The sequence below is a fragment of the Monodon monoceros genome, unplaced genomic scaffold, assembly GCF_005190385.1.
Source record: "Monodon monoceros isolate NGI ecotype Baffin Bay Population unplaced genomic scaffold, NGI_Narwhal_1 Super_Scaffold_11, whole genome shotgun sequence".
In the NCBI taxonomy this organism is placed as follows: domain Eukaryota; kingdom Metazoa; phylum Chordata; class Mammalia; order Artiodactyla; family Monodontidae; genus Monodon; species Monodon monoceros.
Window position 1 is genome coordinate 118,915,011 of NW_021703767.1, and position 16,649 is coordinate 118,931,659.

The 16,649-nt window shown below is 39.0% G+C and overlaps 1 protein-coding gene across 1 annotated transcript; it reads left to right on the forward strand.

Moving 5' to 3' along the window:
• Positions 1-634: 634 nt before the first annotated feature.
• Positions 635-953, forward strand: LOC114891238 (protein BEX2-like). The gene is made up of 2 exons (XM_029215412.1): positions 635-750; positions 785-953. Exons 1-2 carry the CDS (start codon positions 635-637, stop codon positions 951-953), a joined length of 285 nt encoding a protein of 94 aa, XP_029071245.1.
• The last annotated feature ends 15,696 nt before the right edge of the window (positions 954-16,649 follow it).

Sequence of the window (16,649 nt, forward strand, 5' to 3'; positions counted from 1 at the left end):
ACACCCAACTGACAGGAACAGGAGGATGATGAAAAAAATGGACAGGTGTGCAATTTTACAGTAAGTGAGGCCCAAATGAAAATATCAGTATCAACTTTGACTTCAATGTCACAAAGAAGCAAAACCTTTCCACACATTTTGAAAAAATCATTACCATAAAGAACAAGTGACTTAGCCTGCCTGAAGTGGGATCACGGTAAAGAATTTTGCATTTCATTTAGCTTTATAAATACGTATTTCTCCACTTGCTTTTAATCTGGGGGAAAAAAGTTCTGCAATATCCTTCTCCATGAAAATGATAAGATTTTCACATCTGGTGTCTACCTGTAAAGAACACAACATATTCAAAACTTCACTTAGCTTGGAGTGGGAGATGTAAGTCCTGGATTGTATCAATATCGAAGCTCTAAGCTGCACGTGATAGGAAACGTCAACTCAACTAGCTTAAAAAATAAACAAGGGGCCGGGAAGGGGCCAACCGCCTGGCTGCAGCACCCCGCTGCCCCAACCCCAAGCTTCTGCAGGTCTGTAGGTTTCAGTGAAGCAGCGAGAGAATCGGGAGGAGGAGACAGCAAGGACAGCCCAGAAGCAATGGTGTCGCAAGAGGAACAAGCAGTAAAAAAGAAATCTCAGCATGGAAAATGCCAACCAGGAGAATGAAAAAAAGGATGAAAAGGAACAAGATGCTAATAAAAGAGAGCCTTTGGTCCTCCCTTTGGAAGCTGGTGAATATCGTGTACCTGGAGGAAAGTTCCATGTTAGACATAGAACTTTCCTAGGCAGTTCCTACGCAGTTGCATGTTAGGCAGCCCATCCTGCACTATATACGGGACACGACTCAGAGGCTTGGAGAACCACAGGCAAGGATGAGAGAGGAGAATATGGAAAGGATTGGCGAGGAGGTGAGGGAGCTGATGGAAAAGCTGAGGGAAAAGCAGTCTGTGGGCAGTTAGCACGGACCTCCCTCACCATGACCATCGTGATGAGTTTTGCCTTATGCCTTGAATCCTGATGTTTTTCCCTGAAGTTAATAGGGAGACACACCTGCTTCCTTAACTTACATGTTTGTGACGTACCTTTGTTGTAAACCTTTTGGTGTTACTTGTTTCTTGCGGGTCTCCTACTTCCAGCTTCTAATTGAATATTGTGTTTTTGACCCAATCTGTAAGTTTCTGTCAGCAGGAGAGTTTTACTTATTGTATGGAGAGATGTTCATTATATACTGTGAAGTTAATAAAGCAGTTTTTAAAAAAAAAGTAGGGGCTTCCCTGGTGGCACAGTGGTTGGGAGTCCGCCTGCTGATGCAGGGGACACAGGTTCGTGCCCCGGTCCGGGAGGATCCCGCGTGCCGTGGAGCGGCTGGGCCGCTGAGCCTGCGCGTCCGGAGCCTGTGCTCCGCAGCGGGAGAGGCCGCAGCAGTGAGAGGCCCGCATACCGCAAAAAAAAAAAAAAAAGTAAATAAATAAATAAGACCAACAAGGACCTACTGTATAACACAGGGAACTATATTCAATATTTTGTAATAATCTATAAGGGTAAAAGAATATGAAAAAGAATATATATATATCTGAATCACTGTGCTGTACACCCGAAACTAACACAATATTATAAATCAACTATACTGCAATTTTAAAAAATTAAACTAAATTTTTAAAATAAAGATGAGTTGGCTGCACACTGAAAAACCAGAAACAAATGAAGAAAATAATCACTCTTAAGCCAAAAAGCCATTGGTTAATGACTCAGGTATATGTTTGCATGTTGAGTTTCCCCACACCTGAGAAGATAACCAAAGTCATGGGCTGAGAGGAGGGGAGAGGAGAGGGAAGCAGAGACTAATTAAGGGGGCAGGAGAAGGTGACACTGACAATCTTAAACTCACAAGAGCAGTTGGGTTATCCTCACTGCTTCCATTGAGGGGCATCAAGAAAAGAGTGGAAACAATAAAAGAAATGCTTGCAAAGATAAAAACGAAACAAACAAATAAATAAGAATTACTGCCTCATATAACTAGAAATCCAAGGCAGAAAGTTTCCAAAATTGGTTAATTCAGCAACTCAGCGACATGATCCAGAACCCCAGCGATTTCCCTTTCTGCTCCGCCATCCTCAGCATGCCACTCGCCGTAGGGCTAGCTCCCCTCGTGGTGACAAGGTGGCTGCCTCAGTTCTAGGCAGCAAATCTCAATCGGTAAAGCCCAGCTGAAAAAAGGAGGGCATCAGTCCTGTGTGTCTGCTTTCATGAGCCAGAGAACTTTTACAAGAAGCCCCTTGAACAGACTTTTCCTCTCATTTCATTGGCTAGTTGCCAGGAAGAGTTCACATGCCTATTCTTAAGGCTGAGACTAATCAGGATTAGCTCTGGGTCACTGAGTCAAGGGTAAAAACCTCAACAATTAGGATCAGCCACCAAGGAAGAGTAAACGGCCTTGGGTTGGCAACCAACAATGCCTGCTGTATAGCCTCCCACTACATGCTGGATGACTGTGTATGACCTTTAACATCTCTGAGCCAGGACATCCTCATTTGTAAAGTAAGGAATTTCATAAATTCCACATGTTACTTTTCAACTTCCTGTTAATTATCTTTCATGAAATGTTATCTTTCTCTTCCAAATTTTCTTCTCTTTAGTTGTATTTCTTGTTTTTGACTGAAATTTAGGAAGCTGGTGGTTTAAGGCTGCAAAGGCATTTCAGATAAAATTGAGATGAACAGAAAAAAAGTGGTAGAAAAAATTTGCAATTCATACAGAAAAAGGGCTGATTTTATATATATATACATATAAGAAAGAAGGTTCCTTCAAATCGGAAAGAAAAAAATCAAATTAAAAAATGGGTGAAGTTCATAAAGAAACAGATCCTGAAAGAAGAAATACAAATGATTCTTAGGTATCTGAAAATGACACAGTTCAGTTATAGTGAGAACAATTCACATTAAAACTACACCGCAAAACCATTTTTCACCTGTTAGACTGGAAAAGGTCCAAAAGTTTGGTAATGCCCTCCATGGGCAAAACTTCAAGAAAGCAGGAGCCGCGTGCGTCTCCTATAAAATTGGAGATGGGGAGACTCCTCTGCACGGTAAGTAGCTGATAGCTCTCCACATGACAAATGCACATGCCCTCTGAGCCAACAAAGCCAATTTTAAAATATTGTCCTATATTGTATCTCTGGTAACAAGATAATTCACTGCAAAGTTATTTTTTAAAACAAAATACTGGAAACATCTCAATATCTGTCAATAGAGGATTGGTTTAAAAAAATTAAGTAGTATACGGCATACACACAGAGAAACAGTATGTCTGAGGAAAAGCAAAAAAAAAAAAAAAGGAAGACTGAGGTGCTCATACATATACTGATGTGAAAAATCTCAAAGACCCACAGACCAAGAGAACGCACATAGAATGATAATATTTGCTCAAGAAAAGTGGAAAAATATATACTATATTCGCTCGTATTTAACTATCTCATGAATTGCTTAGAAACTAATCACATTGATTCCCCGTGTGGAAGAAAACTTGACAACTGGGAGACAGAGTTGGGAGAAAAAAATGTTTTCACTGTAAATCATTTTATATTTTTTGAGTACTTAACTATATAGGTACATTGCCTATTCAAAATTAAATAAAACACTTTAAAATTATTACGATAGATGCCTCATAAAACTAAAAAGTTTGCTTCAACATCTATCTCACAAAATGTAGCAATAATCATCATAAGGTGGAAAAAAACTCCTACAATATAAATTTCTATTCAGGAAAAAGGACATTTTTTAATTTAAAAGAATATATAAGTAGACTTAAGAACAGTATTCGCTCATTGATTATTGACTGTTCCTAAAAACGATGCCTGTGGGGTGGTTGAAGTTGGTTTGTAACAGCGAGCATCTAGAAATTGGTTGTGTATAGAAATCCAAACTTTGGTATCCTGCCATCAGTTGTTGTGGTAGCCATGTAATTCACTCACTAGGAGCCCCCTCAGGGCAGGAGAGGAGCCAATACATTTCCTTATTTCCTTGTTCATCTGCCACAAACCAGCAAAACATGACTAGACCCATGATAAAGATCAACCCTCAGCTTCACCTGTATCATTATGGAGATTGGATTTTCTTTAAAGATGAGAATCAGGACCACATTTTAAGCAAGTGCACATATCTATTTTGAACACTGGGCAATAAGAAACTTCCCTGATTTGAACTATAGCAAGCTATTTGGGGAAACTATAATAGTGGGAGTACTGTCCAGAATAGTCTAGCCAGCCACTGCCAGAAACGAAACTCCTCTTTGTACATTTCTGAGTGCATCCCAGCAATATAATTTTTTGACTTCAGAGCCTCCTTTACATCTTTCATATCCTATTTACAAATAAATTCATTTGCAAATTATCTACATTGACTTCTTTAGTAATAAATTATATATAAAACCTACACAAGAAACAGCAATTTTTTTTTTTTTTTTTGCAGTACGCGGGCCTCTCACTGCTGTGGCCTCTCCCGCTGCAGAGCACTGGCTCCGGACGCGCAGGCCCAGCGGCCATGGCTCATGGGCCCAGCCAATCCGCGGCATGTGGGATCTTCCCGGACCGGGGCACGAACCCGTGTCCCCTGCATCGGCAGGCAGACTCTCAACCACTGCGCCACCAGGGAAGCCCAAGAAACAGCAATAATTTTAAAGATCAAGAGATAAACATATATAAAAGTTTTAATATTTCCTTCCTACAGTCCAGCATCATGTTCTCCTTCTGGTGCACACACCCTAACAGAATATCAAAATTAAATAATTTAGTAATTTTGTCAGAATTTTCATACTGTTAGAACTTTTGTTTGTGAATATAATTATAATTAATATCTGTATCTGAACCAATGAGATGACTTATTTATCCAAAAAAAAAAAGATTTCATGATCCTGAACTACACAGAAGGCTGTGTCCTACATGTTTTGAATGAAATAATGATTAAGAACTCCTTATCCTTGTCCTTAAGGAGCAGAGAACTTAGTAGGGATGTTGCAATCCATGTTTTTATGTAAAATCTGCATTACCAGGAACTGATAACTATTATATACTCAAATGATTTGCAGTTTAGAGGGAAGATTAAAGGGCATTTCAACAGGAATCTTCAAGAAAGACATGACTGAAGAGGCTAGGTTACATCTTGGCTTTGAATCACAAGAAGCATTTCAACCAGTGGAGGTGGGTGTGGGAGGGTCACGGTAGGCTGCCATGCCATTCTACATGGGGAGAAAGGCAGAAGCAATATGGTAGAATGATGAGGGGTGTTCAAAGAGCAAGGAGAGGGCTTCCCTGGTGGCGCAGTGGTTGAGAGTGCGCCTGCCGATGCAGGGGACACGGGTTTGTGCCCCGGTCCGGGAAGATCCCACATGCCGCGGAGTGGCTGGGCCCGTGAGCCATGGCCGCTGAGCCTGCGCGTCCGGAGCCTGTGCTCCGCAACGGGAGAGGCCACAACAGTGAGAGACCCATGTACCGCAAAAAAAAAAAAAAAAAAAAAAGAGCAAGGAGAGGTGAGCTGGAAGTGTGAACCGGGAGTCAGATTGTGGAGGACCTTGAATTGCTGGCTAAGGATTTGGGTGTTTACTTAACACTCATTAAGAAAGCTCTGAAGAAGATGTAATGGAATTGAAAGAATCCTAAAATAAGAGTTAGGACACCTGGTTCTAGTGCTACTTACAGTTATCTGATATCAAGAAAATTAACCTCTCTAAACCTCATTTTCTTTCCTAGATGAAAGCTTCTTTCATCACTGATATTCTATAATTCCTCAAGGACCTTTGAGCTTGCCTTAGCATAAGCTGGGATCTGGTTAAAAGTATATCATAATAATCCAGAGGTAGGTAATGGTGGTCTACACTAGGGAGGTGGCAATGGTGTCCACAACAATGGAACAAGGACTGCCCTGCTACAGGCTTTACTTAAGAAATTGTCCAAATAAGACTGGAAAGGAAGAAAGAATATGAATGACATTGCCAAGACCTTACCCTGGGGCATAGTGAGTAATTGGAAACAGGGGGACAGGAGAGAGAAATGCAAGAGGATTAAAAAATTGTTAGCCAACATTATCAAGAGAATTTCAGCACCATTAACAGAGGGATTGGGATTTGAAAAGGAAAATATTCTAGAAGTAGGAGGTGAGGACAGTTTGCAGCCTATTCAGTAGGTAGGAGATTGTCTGGGTCAAAATCTCCATCAAGGAGTTGTTAAATTGATATGATAGATTTGAGAGTCATCCCCGCAGAAAGGGAAAATTCAAGATCAGAATTATAAATAAATGTTTCCAAAGAGTTTATAAAGACATAGGAAAATGCTCAGGAAATATTCTCAAGGGGGAAAAGAAAACAATATATACATTTTGGTTGCAATGTATGTACATATACGTTCACAGATAAAAGGTAAAACCAAAATAATCAAAGTATTATTATTCAGTCTACATTATGAATACGTAAGCGAATTTTATTCTTTATACTTTTTTCTCCCAGTGTTCTATAATGAACATACATTATTCTTACAAACAGAAAAGAAAAACAGTAAAAGAAGAAATGCAAAAATAAAAGTGATGATCAAAAAGTTTCTATTAAACCTTGATCAGATTTTTAACACAAATGTCTCTGAAGAAAAGATCTGTCTCAAAAGTGCTTATACTGACTAAAAATCACAGTTCACAAAAGTCCAGCGGGACACAAGGCAAGAATTAATTTTCTCAAGACTACATGGTTCCAGTTATAAACAATGGGCTATTTATTCTCACATTCCTAGTAGAATCAGGCACATTCTACCTGTCTTCTTCCATAACAGGCGTCTGTATTCTTAAAAGAGAAATGGAAATATATCTGGACATGGAGAAAACCTTTGAGGGAGAAAAGATAACTCTAAGTGTCAAAGTAGAAAACTTGAGCTTCAACAATACAGGACTGCCCCATTCAAACCACTCTATCACCAAGCATTAAAACCGAGACTTCAGTTTTAATTTTATGGTTAATACATGTTGGCAACATCTTTTCTCTTAACCCCCGACAAAAACTGTATCAAATATAGGAGGAGTCTTAACTGAAAAAGACACACTGTTATTAAATCTAGAATTAAGCAACCTAATTTGTTGGGTCAGATGTAACCAAAGTATAAAAAAAAGTAAATATATTGGCTTTGTCTACTCAGAAACTCACATTTATGCTAACATTAACTATAATTAGCCTAGAGCAGAATATAGCAGATAATCAACAAGATACAAGATTCCAGGATTCCTCTGAAATTGTTTAGTATTTTCCCTTCCTAGCTATCTGGAAGGGAGCTATTTGGGTTACACCAAGTAGCCTGAGACATTCATTTCTCCTAATGAGAATTCTCCTAGGGCCACTTGGATAAGGATAAAAACATAACTGACCCATGTGATGTCATGAATAAAAAGAACAGAAAGTGACAGGAACAAAAGAGAGGTCATTCCTTATGTATCATTTAGGTGGGAGGTAATTAAGGTGCTAGGTGCTCATCTGCAATTTCTTAGCCCAATGGGAGCAATCACTGGGTCAGCCTAGACTGCTGATCCCACATCTGGAGCACTAGAGAGTAATGTCCAGCTGACTGAATCTAGCTTAGAGCAAACCTCCAGAAAGAACTATAGCTGCACCATAAATGACTTTCTAATATCCTCTGCTTATGATCTCACTAGGGTACCAGAAAACAACATAGCATATTGAAAGGAACACAGTTTTTGAAACTACAAAGACCTGGATTTAAATTCCAGTGCCACCATGTGACACTTACCATATGACCTTAGACTAGTCATTTAACCACTTGGAACCTGAGTTTTTGCATCTGTAAAAATGGGGGGAGAAAATTTTACAGGGGATAATCATGATAATTGAGATAATCATGATAATTGAGATAAACACCTACAAATACTGTAACTGTATCAACTCAATGCTAATATAGCAAATTGCCTTGTAACAAAGAACTCTTGTATTAGTCAGGTTCTCCAGAGAAGCAGAACCAATATGAGACAGATGAGAGAGAGAGAGAGAGAGGTATATATATACATACATACAGATACATAGATAAATACATAAGCAGATAGATACATGGAGAGAGAGAGAGAGAGAGAGAGAGAGAGAGAGAGAGAGAGAGAGAGAGATTATTAAAGCTGAGAAATCCCAAGATCTAAAGCAAGCAAGCTGGATACCCAGAAGAGCTGATGATACGGTTCCAGTCCAAAAGCCAACAGACTTCAGACTCAAGAAGAACCAATATTTCAGTTTGAGTCCAAAGGTAGGAAAAGACTGATGTTCCAGCACAAGTAGCCAGGTAGAAAGTGATCTATCTTACTTGCCAGGGTGTTAGCCTTTTTGTTTGATTCAGGCCTTCAACTGATTGGATGAGGCCCACCCACAATGGGAGGACAATCTCCTTAACACAGTCCAATGATTCAAATGTTAATCTCATCCAGAAATACCTTCACACATATACCCAGAATAATTCTTGACCAAATATCAGGGCACTCCATGGCCTACTCAAGTCGACACATGAAGTTAACCATCACTACAAAATCTTAGTGGTTTACAAGAAGAATTCATCCTCCTTAGACCAGTGGCTACCCCAGGCATGATCTCACAACAATGGCGGACATGCATGAGAACATGTCCATTTCATGTACAAGCACATTTAAGCATCTGTTCACATCATGTCTGTTAACATCAAATTAACTAAAGCAAGCCACATAGCAAATCCAACATTTATAGAACATGGAAATATACCCACCTCTGGTAGGAGAAACTGCAAAGCCACAGAAATAAGGGCTTGAATACAGAGAATGGCAAAAACTGTGGGCAAATAATACAATTTACTATGGTAACCCATGCCAGGCACATGTTAGATAGTCAAAAAATTTTATTTGTGTGCCTTTCCCACTCCCTCCATCCCAGTTTCACTTGCTGTTTTCCAAGAATTTTGCCATTCCTCTATGCAATGTTCTACATTGAATACAAATATAATGTTTTAAAGAATTAAGATAATGCTATTAATAAGAAAATGCCTTTTCACTCTATGGAAAGTTTCACATACCAGGCAAGATGCTTCCTTAACTGACCCACAGTACCTTTTAGTTCATTGCCCTGAGAAGTTTTACTATCAATTAGGAATGTACAGTGTGTATAAGTAATTTACATCCTATTCTTCAGTGTGTCCTACTTGCCTGTTTCAAATTTCACCTGCTGTTATTTTGCTCAATTAACTATGCTTGTTCCACAATTATCTAATCTATTTAGTATGTGCTGAGAGCCTTTAATGCTCCTTTCTCATCTTTGCCCTGACTAAATAATTTATCATCTGGCACTTAACCGTTGGGCCATTCAGCCCAGCTTGTCAGAAACTTCTTTGAAAATATGAACATTTCAAGTCCCAGTGTAGAAGGCATGGATGTTGTACAATTAATTTCTTTTCATGCTGTGACTTGCCTTTTTCTCTTCCTTGTTTTGCTAATCTCTCAACTCATTTTTAAATCCATGATAGAATTTTAAGTCTCACTACAATGCTGCCAGTTTCTTTGTGTACTTCTTTACGGAACAAATATGAAGATATTACCAAGATATCAAGAGTCACAATTACTTGAGGCAACATGAAAACCACTCATAAAGAACTGAAGGGTTCATGTGGAATTTTAATCTTTAGAAGCCAATGTTTAACAGGAAGATGGGTATTTAACCCTTAAGATGTCTTATTTCAAAGGAAGATCACGACATTTATTGCCTCTTCTAGGATCTATCAGGCCCTGTATGGATACGTGCTCACTTTATTTCACTTTAATTCTCACCACAACCTTACCAAATTGTTACGTTATTTCTACTTTACAGATTGAAAAAAAATGTGTTAACCACAAGGACCCGACCAGGGTTGTCAGCAAAGATGTGAAATTCCTAATGGCTGATTTCAAAGTCCGTCTTTCCTCTAAAACCTCACTTAATAGCTCTTTCTCATTCTTTTGTCTATGACTCTTAGTGATAAAGAAAATTTCTCACCATTCCATAGCTATATTGGGTATTATATTTCAAAAATAAATTGAAGCAAGAGGACAAAACACCAGGTTTTTCAAACTATGCTCTTCCCTTAAAAAAGAAAAAAAAAGCATATATATATATAGAATATGACTTCCTATGGCAGTGTTCCCCTCCCAATTTGAAAATCAATCCTTTATAGTATTAAAATTAGTTCATGAAAATTATCTCCCCTATACCAGTCTCCAAATTCACTAGGCTTATTTACTGTTCTCACCATACAGTAACTCCGGACATTTCTGGTCTGACATTCCTCTTAGTAAAAAATTTTGCATATCCATCTCCAAAGCAAGTATATTGATTTATACATTATTTACATGGACTATTTTGATCCATATGCTAAATTTTTCATAAAGCTAATGTTTTTCTTGTTTTCAGGAAACAAACTTAATTAGAAGTTTTAGTATCTTTTCCTCCACCTCCAGGTGGGAGCAAGGGTAGTTAGAGACCAGTGCTGAATCATAAGCTCCTTGAGGTCCTCAACAGTGTCTTATTTGCCTTTAACTCTTTGAGACTGAGCACAGACCTGGACCAGGCTAGGCACGGAATTGAGGCTTGTAAGATGAACAATGGATGATGGAGCTGACTTTTTAGGAAAAGATCAGAGCCAAGCCTTTGTTGTACTTCTCTAACTCCAGAAAAATATCTTTTGTCAAGAGCACATCGGGAAAAAAAAAAAAAAATTAAAGAAAAGAACACATCGGGCCTTACATTCTTTCCTCAAATAATCTGAATTTTCTCATGAAATGAATCTGACTTGCCGCCATAACACTCAAATCTCCACTCTAAGATGAAATGGTTCCTAGGAAAGGGCACTGGCGTGAGACTTCGAGATTTGAGTTTCAGCCCTTTTACTGGCTTAACTTCATGCCTTTGCACAAGTCAATCCAGCCCTCTGAGTCCCTTTTGTACCAACTATTAGAGAAGCATGGAATGGATAATTATGAATCACACTGCAGCTATACCCATCTAAATAAAGACTGCTTATACTTGTTTTTCTAAAAAAAAGTTATATTGTGTATATTCAAAGACTTATATTATATAAAAACCTTGAAAAAATAGTTACTTGAACTAGTCTGAGACTGAGAAAAAAATCCAAAAGCTGTTCCTTCTTCTCTGTATTCCTCAGTAAACAAGCAAATGATGCCCAGAGGTGAGTAAGGATGTGGCTAGGTCCAAACACGGTTAAGGGTTGTAAGAGGTACCATCCTTCAGCAACTCCCATGTAAACATACTGTGTAATAAATTCCCAACTGTTTCCCTATGAAGCCTACCTTTGTGGTAGAGTCTCTAAGGAGAGATAAAGACAATCAATCTAAGGCTAACGGGTGATGCAATAAGAACCAAGTCATATATTTATTTGTTCTGGTCTGTTCCTGTTCAGGGAATGGATGCAACTTGATTAAATTACAAAAATGCTATTATAGGAAAAGACAAATAAAGGAGCGTTGGGGTTAGGGGAGGAGAGGCTCTTTCTTAGAATAGCTGAAAATTTCCATTTTCAAAGAAATAACATTTATTTATATAATTAAATATATCATGTAAATCGTTCTGCCAGACACACATTGTATCTAAAAATCACCTCTTGGGGTTTTGTCAGACTCTGATGTTTCAAAGCCCACACTAATGTGAAAGACTGAAATAAGTTATACTGAATAAATAGAAAATTCTACCATCAGATGGCAATTTTCTGTCAGAGATCTGCCTTTTATCTCTTGAATTAGATCTAGTTGCCTTCCTGGAAATAAGCATTCTTATCAGAGATTGAAGCAGTTCCAATACAAAAGAAAAAGTTTAAATGCTCTAGAGTTTCACAAAGCAGCCTTCTGACTTCCCAATATTTATTACTTTGACAGAAAGTAAAGTGTACATTTTAATGTGTATTCAGCAGGATGAAAATAGAATCCTTAATTTTTTTTCCTTCATGTAATGGTTTGCTTAAGGAAACTCCACAATCAAATGTTCTCTGTAAGAAAGGCTGCTTGCTGGACAGTCTCCTGGCGAGTAAATTGGGGAAGTTTTTTTCCTTCACAGGAGCAGTTATATGGCTTTTTTTCTCATTCTACAGTGTTTTCCACCTAAGACTCAGAGCAAGGAATGCCCAAAGCCAGATTTTGAGCCCCTACTAACAGCCATGTGATCTCAGGGAGGTCATCTGAGTGTGGATAAGACAGCAGTATCCCCTTTTTATAGCTGAGTAAATTGAGGCTCAAAAAAAGTAAAATAACTTGCCCAAATCCAGATAGTCAGCAATGACCAATGTCTGTTTACCCCAAAGCTCACTATATCATGCTAGAGTGTGGACAACCTGCTGATATCCTGAATGCTCCAGTCTTGTTTTCATCTCAACAGTGATGGAATAAAATAGAATTCCTCCAGACACTCCTGTTATCTCATACAAGATTAATCCTTTACTCTTGATTTGACTTTACATTGTGGGCATTTTTTAAATATTTAAAACCAAACACAACTTTTTTCCTCTGAAAACAAATCCAACAAAGCCACACGTCCTTAATGAATCATGCACCCACAAAATTTTTAAAACCAGGAAAAGTGACTTACCCAGATGTATAAAGAAATCCACTCTAGCAATAACTTTCTCCTTAAGAATTTACAGTGTCTTCATATTTATCATCTCATTCCTTACAACATCTTTCTATAAAACCTAATTACCACATTTCATGATTAGTCATAGTTTCCAAAGACTGCTATTTCTAAACTAGCTCATCCAAAGAAACTGCAGGAGGAGAGAAAGATTTATTTCATTGTCTTAGCTTTAGCACAGGTTTTTCCTAAATAAAAACAACTGGGGCTTCCCTGGTGGCGCAGTGGTTGAGAGTCCGCCTGCCGATGCAGGAGACGCGGGTTCCTGCCCCAGCCCAGGAAGATCCCACATGCCGCGGAGCGGCTGGGCCCGTGAGCCATGGCCGCTGAGCCTGCGCGTCCGGAGCCTGTGCTCTGCAACGGGAGAGGCCACAACAGTGAGAGGCCCGCGAACCCCCGCAAAAAAAACCCAAAAAAACAACTGAAGAATGGAGAGTATTTGTTCTAGTTGAATGTAATTCTAACCAATACCTATAGCCCACTAGCTTTTCAAAGTGCTTCCTTCCATTCTCTCACTGCTGCCTGCTCCCTCCTTTCCCTCAAAGAAAATCTGGACAGATTCTAGAGTCATTATCAAGTAAATTTCTCCATCATTCTCACAACATACAATGCAGACACACATGTGCATGCATGCACATACCTTTTTATTTATTTACTTATTTATTTATTAGAAAAGCTACAATAATATGTCTTTCCTTACTAAAGGCTGGTGATTCTGCAAGCCCAGGCAAGACGAATTTGTGTCATTTTCACTAGGATTCCACAAGCTTTGAATTTCTCACAATTTTCTTTCCTTAAAAACTAGTGAGTAAAGCAACACATACAGTTATATAGAAAAAAAAAATTACTGCTGTCCATGCCTTTAAACATAACTAGACTAGTAATTAGACTCTGAATTTGATAATGAAATTAGCCTTAGGAGGTTACACGGGTACTCATATTATTCAACATGTCCTTAGCCAGCTCAAGCATAAATTTTCATGGCATTTAATAGATATTCACTGCAACAAGGGCAAAGGGATGGAAAGGGATATCCTCAGAGTCTCAAATAAAAGTAAAATGACCCTAAGATCTACCCAAATGCACAGTTGTGGCCCCCCTGCTGTGGATCAGATTTACCTGGAATAAGAGGCCTTATTATGGTGTCCAAATGTAACCATTTACTGCCTCAAAGCCTGGTTAACTACACCTTTGTACAGGTTATCATATGAGTAAAAAAAAGATTTTCACCACTTGTTATTTTATCTTATTATCATGTAGAAGATCACATCGATGCATATTACCCACACTGGTATCAACTCATCAAGTAATTTTTGCTCTTACTATAAAACACATATTCCATCCCTTTGCCCAAAAGCTGTCCCTGTGATTAAAAAGGATTCTTAGAAAAAGAAATGTAATCCAAATTGGAAATGAGAACCATCACTGAGTCTCCAACTTTTCTCTTAGATGAAAAAAATATGAATTTAGAAGTATCTTTATTACTTCTCTTCCAGACACCTATCAAATAGGACATCAGGGAGAAGCTGCATAGATGCCTCACAAGAGGAACCTCTCTGATTTATATTTATCATTGTGCTTATCACCAATGAGTTCACGGGTAATACACAGCTCCCCTCTACATGTAACACGTGGTGCTGGGCAAAACCCTGTCCATTTTCCTAAGACATGAGTTAGTTTGCTAGGGATGCCATAACAAAGTACTACAGATTAGGTGGCTTAAACTACAGAAATTTATTGTCTCACAGTTATGGAGGCTATAAATCCAAAATCAAGGTATCACCAGGGTTGGTTCCATCTGAGGGCTAGAAGGGAAGTATCGGTCCCAGGCCTCTTTCCTTGGCTTGTAGATGGCTGTATGCTCCCTATGTCTCTTCATATTCTCTTACATCTATGTGCATCTCCATGTCCAAATTTCCCCTTCTTATGAGGACACCAGTCATGTTGGATTAGGGCCCACCCTAATGAGCTCATTTTAACTTAATTACCTCTGTAAACATTCTACCGTCACATAAGGTCACATTCTGAGATACTGGAAGTTAGGACTTCAACATACGAATTTCGAGTGGACACAGTTCAGCCCATAACAAGACACTGCTACCTAAATATCATGTACAGTTTAGGAGAACTGTGTCACGTTTTATGCAGTAAGTTACTGATTTTGATCATCACCAAATTTTTATAAGAAACTGTTGCAGATACAGGAGATCCCAATAGCATAAGCACCCAAATACTGCCCTCAAAAGCTAACCAATCTGTGAGAAACTGGACACATACAATGTGAGATAGTATTACGATGAATAGTGAGATAGAATTTTATAAACTGAATTACATTCTTTCATTTACTTTTGATTTTAATTATACATTTATCAGTGCAACCAAACTTGACGTGCTTGAGCAACCACAGCAGCAATCACAGCCATGACTTAGAGTAGAGGCCAAGTACAAACAGAAAAACCACCCGGAAGTTGCTTTTAAGTGTAACAGGCCAGTATCAGGGCTCAATGTACAATAATGTATCAACAGAACCTTTGTGTCTGGTTTAGTTGCTCTGGATGCTGGTTTCGACACTTGTGCTAGCAAGAGGTGCAACTGCCAGCTGTTACACGGGTCATCTTACTCGGTTTTCCCAACACTGAGACACGTACTGTAAACGGACAAATGAGGACAATGAAGCTCAGGCGCCCTTCGTTGACACGGCCAAGGTTATACCACAACTGGGCACCCAAAACAGGTCTAGATCTTGGGTTCTTTCTGCTTCTCCCCCACTGCTCTGCTTCTCATAAAGTGGGTAATGAGTGCAAACCTTGCATGGATAAGAGTGCTTTTTTTTTTTTAACATCTTTATTGGAGTATAATTGCTTTACAATGGTGTGTTAGTTTCTGCTGTATAACAAAGGGAATCAGCTATACATATACATACATCCCCATATCTCCTCCCTCTTGTGTGTCTCTCCCACCCGCCCTATCCCACCCCTCTAGATGGTCACAAAGCACCGAGCTGATCTCCCTGTGCTACGCAGCTGCTTCCCACTAGCTATCTATTTTACATTTGGTAGTGTATATATGTTCATGCTACTCTCTCACTTCATCCCAGCTTACCCTTCCCCCTCCCCATGTCTTCAAGTCCATTCTCTACGTCTGCATCTTTATTCCTGTCCTGCCCCTAGGTTCTTCAGAACCATTTTCTTTTTTTTTTTTAGACTCCATATATACGTGTTAGCATATGGTATTTGTTTTTCTCTTTCTGACTTACAGGCTGTTTATGACAGATGCTAGGTCCATCCACCTCACTACAAATAACTCGATTTCGTTCCTTTTTGTGGCTGAGTAATATTCCATTGTATATATATGCCACGTGGTTTCTCAGTCAATCTGCACCTGCTCCAGGCAGCTGTCTCATAAATGTGTTTTGTGGGTCATGAGGCCTATCAGTGAAAGGCTGTGAGTGAATCAATAAGAACAATTTAAAATGAATGCTCTACCAGTGTTGGGTCAGGAACTATCTACCTATCTTATTACATGAAAAATGTACTTATAAATTCTATTATAGACAGTCAACTAAAAAAACAAAACAAAAAAAACCCCAGCATTCTTTGGAACCATTTCTGTTCCCACAGCCTTGATACCATGTTTACAAATCTGTTGCTATAGTTTCATGCATTCGCACAACAGTTTCCTACATGTATGGGTCTTGTTGCTACTATGATGAATAGACACAGAATCAGAGCAGCTGTGGAGGACAGAGAGAGAAATATAATGGAACAGTCATTAGAGTAGTTGAGCTTACACACTGGAGATTCTCAAACCAGAGGAGTCCTGTCCCTAAGGAGACCTCAGAATTACCTGGCGTGATAGACTGTCCCCAGATGATGACAATGATCCCTCACATCCCCATGTTCTTTCACTAATGTAATTGTGCCCTTTTCTCATCAAGAGGTGGTGTCTATTTCCCCCCCACTCAAAGCCGGGCTGGCCCTGTGACTTATTTT

What these genes read in the sequence shown, in the direction of transcription:
- LOC114891238 (XM_029215412.1), top strand. Translation starts at nt 635, where the DNA reads ATGGAAAATGCCAACCAGGAGAATGAAAAAAAGGATGAAAAGGAACAA. An exon ending in TATCGTGTACCTGGAGGAAA is followed by an intron (nt 751 to 784) that starts GTTCCATGTTAG and finishes TTCCTAGGCAGT; the next exon opens with TCCTACGCAGTTGCATGTTA.